This window comes from Anopheles ziemanni, chromosome 3, assembly GCF_943734765.1.
Source record: "Anopheles ziemanni chromosome 3, idAnoZiCoDA_A2_x.2, whole genome shotgun sequence".
In the NCBI taxonomy this organism is placed as follows: Eukaryota; Metazoa; Arthropoda; class Insecta; order Diptera; family Culicidae; genus Anopheles; species Anopheles ziemanni.
This window is the reverse complement of record NC_080706.1, coordinates 37,906,621-37,922,111: the sequence shown is the minus strand read 5'-3', so window position 1 is coordinate 37,922,111 and position 15,491 is coordinate 37,906,621. Positions and strand designations below refer to the sequence as shown.

General features: G+C 45.9%; 1 protein-coding gene across 1 annotated transcript in view; it reads left to right on the top strand.

The window, feature by feature from the left end:
* Positions 1–15,491, top strand: part of LOC131288878 (protein TANC2) — a 120,053-nt gene that overhangs the window by 77,789 nt on the left and 26,773 nt on the right. Inside the window, exon 2 of the mRNA XM_058318056.1 lies at positions 11,453–11,695. Within this exon, the coding sequence (XP_058174039.1) occupies positions 11,453–11,695 (243 nt within the window). The remainder of the gene's footprint in view (positions 1–11,452; positions 11,696–15,491) is intronic.

Genomic DNA, 15,491 nt, shown 5'->3' with positions numbered 1-15,491 from the left:
CTACTGGAACAAGATTTTCTTTTTTAACTCAAGAGTGAAAGCTGTCACAAAATGATGCTTGGCGTGACAATCTGAGTAGTACTAGAAACTGGACAGATGTAAATTTAATAAAAATTAAACTTGATTTCCTGAAACTTGATAACATTTCGATCCCTCGCATTACGCAAACTATCAGAATGGAACATCTTCTTTGCGTGCAGAAGCTCCCTAACCCACGGAGATAGTTGCACAACGCTGCACAAAAGCATTTTCGAAGAGTGTTGGTTGTCTTTCCTTTATGACTTTATTTCATTCAAATTCCACCACCGTCGCGCTCGATTGCCCTTTGCCGATAAGTGCATAGTGTCGGCGTGGATTGCCGCATAATTCGGTTTCGTTAAACCGCAGCCCAGAGTTTGAAACCGTTCCCCGGCACAGGGAAGCGCAGGGTTCCTTCATCATAATCAATCGCCACGACGATTAATGACTCCCGGACACCGGGCCGGGAGGAGGATGATGTACCTAATCGAGATCGAAGTTTCTCATAACATTTAACCCGGACGCCGGGGTTGGCCTGAAGTCGGCGCCGTCGATCGAGGAGCTTCGGCTTCTTCTTCTGCTGGAAAGTTATGCCTAGGATCGCGCTTAACGCAACCGAAGTCTTCTGCGTCTGTGTGTCTGTGCCATGGTGCAACGTAGCTGCAGTGATTGAGGTAAGCTTTAGGAGATGAAAAAAGGGGAAAAAAGTCATCATGAGTCTGCATAACAAAGAAACAGTTTGAAGCAGCGAAGAACGACTTTCCTCAGCTTGGTGTCGTCCTCCATCGGGGGACTGGTTAAAGTCTGAAGTGACTTCTGTGGCGCGGACGATGGCGGCCGACGCAGGCCAAGTTTTCCATTGCAACATTTCCCAAATTGGATAGCGAAGGCACGGCTAACCGTTCCGGATCGAAGCATAAACGTTTTCATTCAATTTCTCCGTATCGGGTACGGGTAATCTCAATTGCTGGGATGCCATTTTTTTTGTTTTTGCTATAATTCTCTACCCAACCGTGGTTGCCTTTCCGTGGAAAAGTCCGTAGTGCCGTCTTGCCGCCTCTTTACTTTTCATTCCATTCCTTACGAAGCAATCCATGCTGAAGATTCGTTTTTTTCTGAACCGTACAAGAAAGCAAAATTGCAACAGAGTTATGAGACATACCTTAGCCTGGCATCTTCGTATCGTGTCGACTCCTTCCGACTCCCTCCTCGGCTGGGTTATGATAAACATTATTTTATTTCGTACCAAACGCGAGGCCTCCGCGGTAGAGTTTTTCCTTCTGCTTGCCTTTTTTTTCCCTAGCCGACTGGTTCGGCTCGTTGCGTCGTTGTGTTTTATCTTTAGATGAAGGAATTTATTTTCACGCTTCGAAAAACACGAATCATTGTTTTTAGCTGCCGTTTCTTCGCGGTGACCCACCTACCCCGCTTACAATACGCTCCATGCTGCCTACCACCCTTACCGGAAGATTTTTCGTATCTTTCAAACGGCTAAAGGTTAAAATGTTAGTTTAAAATTCCCCTACGGCTTCACTACCCGTGCCGAAGGGAAATAACAGAAATGAAATAAAAAAAAAACCTTTCGCTTAGCATAACAATATTGTTCGTTTCGCTGACTCCAATCAGCGTGCAGTTTAAGGGAAAATTGCAACTAGCAAATGGCTGCTACGTGGTTGAACAGTGTGGCCAACGGAAAAAAAGAGCGTGAAAGCAAGATGAAGCTTATGCGCGGCTCACGGAATTCGTTCTGCAGCAATTCTGTAATCAATTTCGCCTTTTCTTTTGAATGTGAAAAATTTGGTAAAAATTTTCTGCATTATCTTTTACATGTTGGTTGTTCAACCATGCTGGATTTTTTTTCCATTGGATACCAACGAATATGTGAAACGGACCAGTTGAGGTGTGAATTATGGTAGCCGGAGTTCAATTTTCGGTTCCGGATACGTTCCGAAATGAGCTTCCAAACGAGCCATGAAAATGGCCATGCGTTGTGGTGGTAAAATGAACAACAAAAAACCCATCGAATCCTAACTTATGGTGCGATGACTGCGAAGCGAAAGAGGAAAGCCTTTTGCGCACGTTTCGAACAGTTGCAACGCTTCTTGAAGTGTACGATCATAACCAGAACGATCGACTCTCGCTGCTTATGCTGCGGACCGAACCACTCATGCAATTGCTTTGCCTAACTTGCACACCTTGGCGTTCCCGAACCAAAGGGGCATAAGTTTCACAGACGAAGCATTTGTTTGGCAGGAAGAAAAAGTGAACGTTTGCGGTGGCATCGTTCGCGGAAGGGAACGAAGAAGAAAAACAAGTAACAGTTAAACCAAACCGAAACAACGAAAGTTTATGCCGGGCTGTCAAATAAATCTTGGAAATTTATTGGCCAACGCTCCATTACAAACCGCCAGCTTTGGCTGATATCGTGCCCGAGCGTTACCCGTTTGAACGCGCGCGAGTCGTTAAGTTAGTTAGCGTGTTAGGATTGCGCTCATCGAACGGAAGAGAGAAGATTTTAGGACCGCCCTCCCTTCTAACGACGACAGCACGCGGAAGAAGTGTAACATCGAAGAGGTGGAATTAGTTTCACTTTTATCTTATGGGATATTTTTATTCCACGAACGACTTCAAATCGGCAAAAGAAAGGAGTTTCCAAGCGTTCGAGCGTTCCAAGCTTGACGAACTGTAATATTTTTCCGGGGATTACGGGGTCTGAGTTTTTTTTTTATTCTTGCCATTACCTCCAAGTTTCAATCCACTTTTATGCATTGAAATTTTGCGAAGGGCACTATGAAGACCCTCCATCATTGAGCTGAGCCTTAAAAACGTGGGAATGTAATTGCCGACGATAGTAAATTCCTCACTGATATTTAGCCTTCGTCATAATTAACCTTCAATTCGCGCGGGGTTCGTCGCTGGACGTATCGTTGTGCTTTCCCGTTTTCAGAACGATTTAATTGTTGGCGAAGCGACGATCGGGAAAAAAAAATCTTTACCATTATTTAAAATATCTCTACCCCGCAGCTCCGCCGTCCCCGCACCGCACGTCCTTTCATCTGCATGCCAGTGCCATAAAAATTAACCATAAATCCGTTCGGTTGATCGATCAACCTCCCTTTACCCAGCCGGTGGGAGATCCATCCACGCTGATCTCGTTCGCCCGGAGCGTGAAGCAAAAGAATTGAAATCGCTCCGGGGTCAGCCTGTGCTATGCTGGCGCGCATACCGGTGTCCTTGCTAATTGATTGTTTTAAATTTGTTTATAGTGCTTTATTTCGCTTTCAAGCCGAGCTCGAGCGGGCGGGCGGCCCTTCTCGGCACCGTGGGATCGGACATTTTGTCGCTGGCCCCGTCGGCACGGGCATGATAGATGGCGGCTACGGATATGATAATAATTCCGATCGCTTCCTCTCACCTGACGCACTCGCGCGACCGAGAAAGCCTTGGCGGTGGGCAACCTTGGTGAGATTGATTTCGACTCGCGCCTGCTTTAGGCAATGCGTGCCCGATCGGCAATGCGCGCAATCGGGTCTTTGAGGAATGTCGGCAGCAGTGGACCGAAAGAATGTTTACTTGTGGTTCTCTTTATTTTTACACCGCTTTTTTTTTGCTTTCCTTCGCACGCCACCATATCTTGACATTGACTATCGTCATCGAATTTCATGGTGAGGCTCTTAAAGTCCGCACCGAGCGGCGGGTGATGCAATGAAAACTGACCTTTCCCGCTGCCAACTCGAGTGTAATCGATCGAGCCGAATCGAACGTTCGAGTGTGCTATGGAGGGCTTTTCATGTCGATCAGCCGGGAAACTTCAGGGGTGGTCAGTGATCAATCGATTTCCGCCAACGGAACGTCACATTTGCGTCCCTACAATGTGATGGGTTGAATTGTTTGTCGAATTATATTCTTGATCACATATTAAATATGCACCGGTCGATCGTTTCTCAGTAGGTGACGGGGAAAATAACACTACGCTTTTTCCCGTTGACGAATGTCAGCCCACGTTTTTCTCACACCGTAACGCCCGGCTAAACCAATCGCCCGGCGGTAGAAGCTTTCACTTTCCTTCGCGTTTACACTCTCTCTAATCGGTGTTGGCACGGAAAAGCTACCGCCGTGATCGCTCCCAGCGTCGTTTGCAAGTGTTTACCGAAGTCACCTTCTAAAACCCACCTTTCTTCCGGGCACCCTGTTAGCTCTGGTTTGTTTGATTTGTTGTTACTCGAACGTCGCTCCGTTTTGGCACCACATTTTACTGCATGGCGTGCGATCTCGGAAAGAAAAAGTCGGCTGAACCGGAGCAGGCACCCCATTTTGTCGGATGATTTGTTTTGGGTACGAGCGTGATAAAGTTAGAGCCGATGCCGGAAATGGCAGAGCGTTTGGCAAATGAAATCGTAACCCGCTTACCTTTTTTACACCTACCCGTTTGTGGAGCTTGATTGATTGCTGCCCGGCGGGACCATGATTACGCTTTTTCCTGGGTTTTTGGTTTCGGTTTCGGGAGCAGTTTAAAATTAAGTTTGTTTTAAATTTTCTTAACACATGTCACATGTGTAAGGAAAAACAATTTAAAATACACGTCGAATTAATAGTACTCAATGTGCTCCAAAAGATCCAATTTAAATACACGATATTATTCAAATCATAAACCGCTGTTAAGTGTTGTAAATGTCCCGGTGGTAATGTCAAAACCATAACACTTTTATAAATTTACTGGCATGTTTATGAAGTGTGATGATTAATCACATTTTGTGACGTGAGTTTCTCTGGGTTGATGGCAAATTTCTAATCCTAATAGCATGGGAAAAGAAACGGCCAAGTGATCCTCTTGCCACCACAAACCGTTCGCCGGACACCTAACAATACCAATGATCATCGCCTTGTATTCCTTTCGCAGTTTTTCGCCACAGGCACTCATAAATACAATTCTTTCCATGATTTGCGAACGCGCTGAACAAAACTAAAAATAAAACCGCGGTCGAGGTGGCCCCCGATTTGACTACCCGTTGAAAACCCGCAGCCCGGACTTGTGTTGGGAAATAAATATAATAAAACTACCGTTGGGTGTTGGGTTGATAGATGAATTGAGATTAGCGTCAGCGTGCAGCGGTTCGGGGGAATTGTTCGGGAAGTGATTGTGACGTCCGTTGCAATTTTCGTTGACGTGCCCACAAGAAAACGGCTAAACTCCGAGGAGTAGGAAGGTAAGGCGGGCGTGTGGCGGAATTTATTGGAGAAAAATAGGAGCAAAAACCGACTCGGGCCTCTCAGCTTGCTCCCGGGCATCCGACGTCCCGCGAGGCGCTGATCGTTTGTTGATAGTGGACACAATGCTTAAATGGGAGGAATTGGCGCTGGATAGGAAAACGAAAAACGGGGGGGGAAAAAGCGCGCTCGTCGTGTCGGGCCAGCGATGGCTAAATCCCTTGTCGCGTTCCGGCGGACGTTTTTACTTAATTTAATTAAACAGAGTCCAACTAACGGAAGGCGCGGCCAGTCCATCCGGTTAACCGCTTCCAGGAACGGGCTACCACCGCTGCGCCGTTGTCATCGACGCCGAGGGCGAGTTAATCTGCAATCTGTTTTCCCATTTCGCTGCCTGGACCGCACTTTTATAGCGTTGAAAAATGTGATTTAAGATCAACCGCGGAGAGGCGATAAAACAATGAATTTCTCGACAAGTGGCTGTGGCTTTGGTGCGGCCACAATTTTCCTTCCCTGCTCCCTGCGGATGTTTGTCGAGACGTTTTGTTCCCCTTCCTTCCGTCCGTTTCCCCCCTCTATAGCATTTACTCCCCACCTTGTGTCATACTACACTTCTAATCCATCCCCCGACGTAAGGCTTCTGTGTCTGCAGCCGGGAACGGAACCCACATTTTCCGCCTTTTCCGCACACCATCGCAGTGGAATGGCAAGAATGACACCACCCAGAAAGATGGGGAAAAAGAAAATGAAAAACGATACACCGCACAACACGACACGATTATGCTAAAGGTGAGCCAGCTTTCGGCGGATGGCCTGATGTTTGTACGAGCTGGAAGAAGCATCGGGAGGCGGGATGGGAAAGGGCTTCAGTGCTAGGAGGAGGCACTCGCGAACGGGGATGAAATGTGTGAGAAATTTTAATTGGACAATCGCTGGTCTGGCTGGCGATAAGATGTGATGCTCAACGACCGTACTTAGCAGATGGATTAGAATTTAAGATTTTTATCTAACCGCAGCTTAAGTTGGCCAAGCGAAGCTCGCCCGCTGATTGACTTGTTAATGGAAGTCGTGAACCATGATCCGGACGTTGCTGGCTGGCATGCTACATACTGAGGCGATATCAATTTGCTGAAAACGTCTGAAATGTTTCAGATAAAGGGAGGTGGAGAGATGGATTAACATTGGACGTGTTTTGTTCTAGAAATTCCTTCGCTATACGGCTCTGTACTATTGTAGGGCTAAGTAATGAATTAATAAATATGTATCGGCCTCATGTTCAACTTGTAATGAGTTGAAAACAAAGACGAAAATGGTTACGGCTACTGAACAACAACTTTTGATGGTACAAAATATAACTAATTAAAAATGCCAGCAAAATTCATTGCTTCATTAATACTAACAATATTAAAATCATTTTAGATAAAACAAGCAACGGTGTAGCACAATCCAATGAAATGGAGCTTCAGGATGTATAAAATTAAAAAAAAAATAATAAAAAATAACACTCGCTTCCATCACCCAAAACTCCAGGAAATGTTATGCTCCGTAGGAAGATTGCGTTAAACTAACGGTTTCGGTCCGAGCCGATAAGCAGAGACAAATGAAGGAAAACCTTTGCCTAATGATTCGAAACAAGCGATAAACCGTCCCGAGCTGCTCGAGGGCCAGCCGGCTTGTTAGGAGATATCGATCAGAATGAATTGATAGCCATCATTCACGTTGTGCGGATTGGCGCGCCAAATTTACAACGCTCGACCTCCGGCAAGCATGATCCTCATAAATAACGGCAGCCTTCGCTCCCATCAGCGCAGGGTGGTCCTTGTCGTAGGACGAACCCGTCAAAAGGCAGTGAACGTTCTTTTTGTTTTTTTTTTTTTGCAGAACCTTACCACAACAATCATTCGAGCCGGGGATAACCGAGGATGTGTTGTATCTTCCGCTCTTACCTTTTACGGCACGGGCAATCCAATTTTCGCCAATTTTTGTTTGTCTACCGACCTCTGTAGTAAATACAGTCCGGAAGCTCTGTGGGAGAGAAGAGCCAAAAGGAGGAAAACAAACAGCAACCTTTAATTAATTAGGTGATCGAACGAAAATGATCTATCGTAAAATATCTTACGGCTTGGACTCGAGAAAAAAAGGTAACTGGGAAGAAGTTGCAGATTGCCAAAACAGATCGCCGCTTCGGGCATGTGCTTGTCTGCGCTTAGGTGGAGTTAACGATGGTGGCAATGGGAAACTAATTCATTTTGTTTTTATTTGACTAATTTTATTGGCCGACCAGCCACACGACTTTCACCACCACCGCTAATCAAATTAGCCAAATCGGGCCCGGACTGTGTGGAAGCCTCCCGGCCCTTCTCGTTAAGGTGAAAGGATTAGTTCCCCTGGGCCCGGGCCCAATATTCTGATGCCGAGCGCACCGGCAATTTATTACGGGCGATCTTATCGGGCGACGATCATAAATTATGTAGAAAGTCAAACAAACTGTTCCAATAGGCCGGCTAGGAAGAAACGTTTACAATCGTTTTGGCAGTACGGTGGAAAGATAGATCGAACGAAAGAACTGTAAGGACTAGAGAGTTTCTCACGAAAATACCATACGCGTTAAACTAGTTTTAGTGGGGCCTGCAAACAAAAACAGCCGCTTTTTCAACAGTTCCTAACTGCAAAATAATCCTCCGAAAAAACCGTCCGGACCGGATAGGATATGTAGAGTTTGCTGGGGCTGGGCGATAACCGGTGCCACTCTGTCAATCGAAATTTATAGCATTCCTGCGCGTTCCACGCAGAACGCTTGTTCGCGGCCATGTCCTGCTGTCCCGATACGCCCCGATCCCGATCCGATGACAGGCCGGATTCTCGGTTTCTTCCATCGCCGACCCGACGTCGACCCGCTGACAGCCGTGAATGTGGAGAAACAAGCGATCAGCGGGCGGAATTAACTTGCCCGCTAGTAACTCATTCGATGCGAACACGTTTCACTGTCACGATATTAGCGCTAGCTATGTTCGGTATGTTTTGCACGTCTCCGTTTGTTTTTTGGTTTTGTATTTTGTTTTTATTCCAACCATCCCCTCAGTGGGCTACACCCACTGCTAGTCCTGCACTATGGGAGCTGAAGGCTGCAATTGAACCGGATTAGGAAAGTTCTTTCACCGTTAGGACGGTCTTACGCTGTCGTTCCGGGTTTGCAAAAGCATCAGGAATCGGTGACGGAGGAGCAGGCGGGTGGTAATGGAAAAAAATCGTACACAAACGTTCCACAGAAGATGGTGAATATTGCATTTGTACGTTCGTTGCACACTGAGCAGAGTTATGGAGCATCCAGTGGCGCGCCGTGATCGTGTCCGCGCATAGATATCGTTGCATTATATCGTTATTACTGCGGCGTTACGTTGCACCGTTTTCGCCGGTGCAATAATGCACCTCCACTGGATGCATTCGTAGTCCGAAGTCTCGGCGCTTCAGCGTGTGGACTTGGGTTTTGGTAGACGCCGTTCTGTTGCAATCATATCGTGTAGCCAAACGTGACCAAAATTAATCTCCCACTAATTGAAATCTAATTCCATTGCGGCAATGGTTTCACCAAGCTTCGGGAGGCGAGCGAATGGGGGAAACGGGAGACACGAGCATTAGATTTCACCCGGTTCGGAGATCTGTAAAGGTCCTGAGTTCACCGATGTCGCTGGTTACTCAAATGGAGGTAACTTCAAAGTTCCCCGGGTCTGGTGATTGATTTGATCTCTTCCTGGATACTGGTTCACGTCCAATCCAATCGGATATTCACCGATTTCTCCCGACGAAAACTGATGAAAAGCTTTTGGTCGTAGAGAACTCATTACGAGTTGGTAACTCATAGTCATGTGTGAAAAGAGTTAGTTTGATTCGTAGATTCGCCTTTTGGAAGAGGTTCGAAAACTATTAATATAAATTAACGTCTCTGTCAGTGTCTAATCTTTAAAGCGCATCTGGATCCAGAATTAAACTTTTCTGCACATTAAGCATATTTAAAAATACTGCAAAACACGATTCTCTATATAGTGTAATAGAATTCTATTTGGAAAAGCATGTTTCACATGCAATTTAATTAAAATAGTAGGGTTTATTGTCTCCTGTCAACGAGGGAATTGGTTACTGATAATTATAAAAGTAAAGATTACTCCTAAGCTTTAATTCAGAACTTACGAATTATCGCTAAGATATTTACCACGACTAATTCTGTTCTTCTGAATTCCAAAATGATCATTTTTAGCCCCTTTGTTTGATCCAAATAGCGTCTTAAAAATCAAAGCGAAAATTGATTCTTGGGAAAGTATTAATTACTTCCACACTTTGTGGATAGTCCTAAGACACATCACTATTGGCTACTTGCTCCAACGATGCTCACTGACCTACGGTGGACGGTTATTGGTGAAGGTTTAATTTATGATAGCTCCTAACATTTAACCAAACAGCGGTGTGGTTAATAGACAGGTGAGAAACCCGCGGAGGAGCCACAGAGAGCACCCACCGGTAAGAGGAGCTCCCAGCTCGAGTCTACCCTAAAGGTCAACCGAACGACGATCAATAACGGCGCTGGGGCAGCGAACCACATCCACAATCGCCCGTAGGTCCTCGGGGTGGACCTCAGCCGTAGCCCACGGTCTCGATCGGTCAGGTTTGCGGCGTGTAGTGTATTGGCTTTGTTTTTCGTTCTGCCCGACCTGTGTGCAACTCCCGTGGCTCCATCCATGTTGACCCACTTCCATTCTTGAACCGTTATTGTGGTGGTCTGGAGCTTCCCCGTCACCTCCCCTCCCCCCCGGTGAGAGGGTGAGACCGACCGGCCCGCTCATCTCGATCGATCTCCGAGGGCAAGAAAGTTGTTTACATTCAAAACTGACAAAATATTCGCGGAAGAAAATCGTGCACCGACCGCGAGTCCCGGAGTGGTAAATCTCGAACGTCGAATCTCGAATCGGCAGGTCTGCCCCGGGACCGGCGAATGATTTATTATTCTTCCAGTATGTATGCATGAGCGATGTTTTGGCGATGGTTGGGAATCGTAACGGTGTTGTATGCGACGCGAAGTCCTACATGTCGCCGATCCAGATATTGATGGCCGAAATTGAGGGCTAGCGGATACCGGGTTAGACACGGTGATCGCAAAAGAGATTTTTGTTTTCGCAAAACACCCAATCCTCCCTGCCGATAACTAACTTGTCGCTTGGCTGATACTTTGTCCCACACCCGAACAATGTTGCCTCAACCGAACCTGTCCATTCACCGCAGCCAAACATTGTCGTTCAAACGCCTTAAAGTTCAGACTTGACTAGGGCAAACGTTCGTGGCCGGTTGAATGGCGTCGTACCTGTCAAAACCGTCTTTTGTCCGCCCATTTCCGTTTCCTCCCGGGGTGAGGTCGGGACCTCCCGCTGGATCAAACATGGATTCACGGCAGGTGCACTCGGTTCGCAAGGGGCAGCGAATGGAGTGACTGGAGCGCGACATAGGTTATTAATATTTGCAAATTTGAAAAATCGATTGTTCTCATAATATTTATGGCGGCAGGACGCGGTAGAAACGGAATGGACCGTATTCCAGTCCTCCGGCATTGAGTGATCGAACTGAGAGCGGGCTAAACAGCAAGCTCTGCCGACCGGGGAAGTTGTTCGCCAAGTGTCAGGAAGTTCACCGGAGTCTCCGCTATCGCCGAAGGGTGGCTTTAGGCATGTGTTCACCGCATGCCAAGTCCACAGCGCATGCTGGTGTAGGTGACTTTTACTTGGATCGAGAAAGGTTTTGAGGTTGGATGAGGCTGGTGAAAAATCTGAAAGTGTCTGGTGCGGGAAAACCCTCAACGCCTCAAGGGTTTGCGTCGTCGGAGGTCACGCTTTGACCGAACCCTTACAGAGACGCGATGGCAACGCCCTATTGTGACAGGAGTTTAGCTTTTCCAATAGCGAAATAGAGACCCCCGTAGGGAGCGCAGCGTCGTATAAATGAGGCGTCATTAATTTATCGACCTTTCCCCCCCATTTTTCCTCCACCCACCCGTTAAGGCCTTGTTTAATTGTCTCACCCAATGTGCCCAATCGATCCGGTTACGTTGATAGCGGAACTCAACTTTTCGCGAAGGGTTTGTCGTTTTGTTTTCCCCCGGTTTTATCTTGCAGCACAGAGCTAAGAGCGAACTGCAGCACCGAACTCCCGAGTTAATATTTTACCTTTTTCCGACTTTCAGATTTGGCAGCGATCCGCAAGATACTGGAAAACGAAACCGGAGGCGCCCTCTGTCCGAGCTGTCAGATGCCGTTCGATAAGGGCAAGAAAAGGAAGCTGATCGACGCCTGCGGCCACGAGCGGTGCTACTCGTGCATGTTCCGGAACGAGGCCTGTCCGCACTGCCGGGCGCAAAAGGAAGCGGGGCAGCCGGCCGCGACGCTGCACCAGCGGACCGGAATGCACGCGGCGGACATTGACAATGGTGAGTAATGCTACCGCTTTCGGGGTCGGGCGGCGGCTCCTTTTGCGTTTTTCTCACATAGGTTCGGTATTTTATTTTGAGGCTGATAACGGCTTTAATGACTTCCGATCTTATTTCTGATTAATCGCACGATCTGTTTCGATGCATAAATATTCGTCCAATTTCCTGCAGCGATTGTTTCCCCATTTGGTAGCAGGAAGGAAGAAATGAGATTTTGCACTCCTGGATTCCTATTTTGATTTTGGCTTATCTGATTTCTACACAATCTAATGTTACTATGTTTTACTAGGTTTAAGAGGTACTATGCCAGATTGTGGATATTCTTTTAGCTTTCAACATATTTTATATTTTCGATAGCTACTAAACTTAATTAATCTTTTTGTTTCCCTATCTAAAACATCTTTGAAAAATTAGATATTTGACCATTATTTAGACTGGAAGCTGACATTTAAAATACCATACCATCCACCATTTTCGGCGATAATAAAATAAATACTGAAACAAAAACTAAACTAAAGCGTAATATCAAAAACATTTCAGCAATGCTGAATTATTCTCTAGGAAAAATTTGCAAACACTTAAAAAATTGTAAATCATCCGGTGAGGTATACATTTACAGAGCAACACTTTGTCGAACGCTAGGCCTTTGTCAAGAAAACTAATACGCTAGTATTAATATTGGATAGGAATCCTCCAATATGCAAAACCAAGCAGGTGCTACTTCGAAGAAACATATTTTTAGTTCACATAAGTTTATTTTTGTTTTGTGTCAATTGATACAACGAAAAAGCAAAACAGGTTTCATTTACTACACCTGGCAAACATGTCTTCTCACGAAACCGGGCCTTGCCTTGGCGTTTTTTGCTTAACTATATTGTTTTATTTTAGACTTTGTCCCAAATCTGATGTAAAATTTGTTATTGTAGTCTTCCGTAGGACCAACAAGAGAAAAAAAAAGTTGGATGTCCTTACTGACGGAACACTTACCACAATCAATCAGCAAAGTGTGTGCGTTAATATTGTCGTGTTGTTTTTTTTAAATTCCCAATCACCAATCGATGCACTATCAGGCCCGACACTTCTGTGGACGATGCACAAGGATTTAATGTTTGCGGTTTCGGAATCGGCGATTCGGTGCGGCTGGAAAAAAAGTGAACGCGCTTGCTCGCGATTAAAACGAGCGATATCTTTATTACTTCACGATCGGTCCGATCGGTCGGTTCGGTCCTTTTAACACCTCTCGATCAACTTGTCAGAAGTAAAGAAAGTAAGCACAAGAAGATATAACGACAAGAAAAACTTCGATTTACCAGCGTCCTTTGGAGACACTGGGCTTTTGGGAAGTCCTTCCGACGACTGGGTGGAAAGGGTGCTCGCGAAATTGTTATTGCAAGTCGCGGCGCAATAATGGTAACACAGTGCGAGAAACAGGTTGCGCGGCCCCGTGGATGGATGAGGATCGTTGCGCAGGATATTGGTGTGCTTGTTTATTTATCCTTGTTTCCCTTATTTTTTTCTCGCCCATCGTCCACCGAGTCCGGGCCGGACGCGCAGTTGCGGCAAAAACGCCTTTGAACTTCTGCTCGCGCCAATCAAAAAGCGTTCGTCGCCGTAATTAGGTCGTCACTGACCTTGTGTCAGTTCTGCACAAACGGAAAAACGGGCTGCAGCGAAGGCATTGCCGGTGACTGATGAACTTTTGCGCCATTCGATCAAGCGACCGCGAGCTCGGTCTGATATTCGATCCTGTTTGCTTTCGGGGAGCGCTTGTTGCAGCTCGTTGGATTAGTATCGGTTAATTACGGGCGCGCGGGGGGTGCGGCCGAGAGCTGTGCGAGGAGCCGAGGGTGTGAACGTTGGCTTCGTTTATCTTATTGTATCCCGTTACCGAATGTCCTCAGCGGAGCACTTTCGCCGCCATTTTTGGGGAGGGTTTCGTTTGGGACCGAGGAGGGGTGAAAATTAATTTCGCGTTTTATTTCCTCATGCTCGATCGCGAACGAGTGATTGCAGCGCCGTACCTCGTGTTTTTTTTTCAGGTTGGATCGCTGACGGACTGCTCTTTTTCTTTATGTCATGTTGCGTTGCATTTACTTTGCGCAATCGTTGTGCCATTAATGTTTGACCTACTCAAAAGGATGATGGTACCTATTGTGTGCGAAGAGGAAGAGCCGGGGTTGGGCTGGCGTTACTGAACTCTGGTCAGGTGTCAACCGAATGATACCGATACCTGCAGGATCGACCCCTTTCCTGCGATTGTCTGGTTTGGCGTTTTTCTGCTCACCAATCGCCCAACGAATGGTGCGAAACATGGTAGTTATTTATCTTTCGCTTCACCTCCAACGAAGCTGGTCGTTTTATGATACATAAAATTTTAATTTGCCCACCGTTGAGAGCCACCAAGTGTCGTCGAGGTTGTGGCTTGGCGCGAGCTCGGAAGGGCTTGAAGAGTGGCTAAAATACAAACACACAAACTCAAGGAGAGAAACACTGGTAGCCAACGGGAGGGTTTTTATGCTTCGCAGAATAAGAAGCATTGCTTCTCTCTTTTTTATATTACCCTCTATAGCGAGGTCAGCTAACGTTGGACATAAATCTAGAATTACCTGTCACGTGTTTTTGCGCAAAGGTTACCTTCGAAGCAATTAGCAAAGGATGGGTTGGGTAGTTTTTATTTGTTGATTACGTCAAGTTTTATTTTACAAAAAAAAAAAAAAAAACAAAAAAGAAATGTCAATGTTGATTGTGACATTTTCATTCGAACGTGGATGGCCGTTTAAATAATTTGGCAAATTGTAACCAGATATATTTTATTAGACTTTGTACAATTTTTTACCCTAATTCCCTGGTAATGATTTATTTGAAACTGCAGTAAAATATACTGCATGTTTTTATGATCACATTTTTAAAATATAAAGATAAAAATGGTGTGTTTGTCTGTTTCAATAATCCTTAAAATTATACGTACCAATACTCGTGTTTCCAGCCATCGTCATAAATTCAACATATACTAGATGTCATAATTTACGATTTCATTTGATTTTGAAACCAACAATTTACGACGCTGATAAATTAGCCGATCTTTCGCTCGGAAGTAATTGTGTGGGCAAGATTTGGCAAAAGCTTGACGGCTCTCTTCCCACCATGATTACCTGGCTAACCACACGTAGGCTTACAAGCGTGCAAATACCGCGCGTTGGTGGGTCTGATTTAGCGTATTACATTCTTCTCCATTTCAATTCAATGTTCGCGGTATTTCGTCACGCTACTTAGCATCCTCTTGCGGAGCTTGGAAAGGAAACCTCTTCTCTGAGGTAAAAAGGGGCTTGGGATGAATTTTTCTTCCATTAGACATTCGCGACTTTCGCTCCGTTGGCGACAAACGACAGAAATGGCCGTATAAAGGATTTCAATACGCGGCAACAGGCGACGAACCTGATCGCTGATGCTGCCGGCTAAGCCGGGCGGGTTGAGCTGCGCTCCCGTCGCTGCTCGTAAATCGCGGGATTTGGCAGAATTTATTAATCCGAACATCACGCGTGTAACACCGGCAGCAGCAGGTTTCCTTATCCTGTCGCATGTCACGTTCGGGCTTGCTGTGAGAGAAGGAGAGAGAAAATTGAACCAAGTTTGTCGGGAATATATTTGCGATTAAATGGTTCCCAAAGTTTCCTGTCGCATTCAAAGCGACTCTCTTTGTTGTTGTTACGGGCGAGATCTCGTTTCATGGAAAAACATTGCAAACTTTTCCACTTCTGCAAACATGTCAAAGCAGTTTAAAATTTTGTTTGCGTGC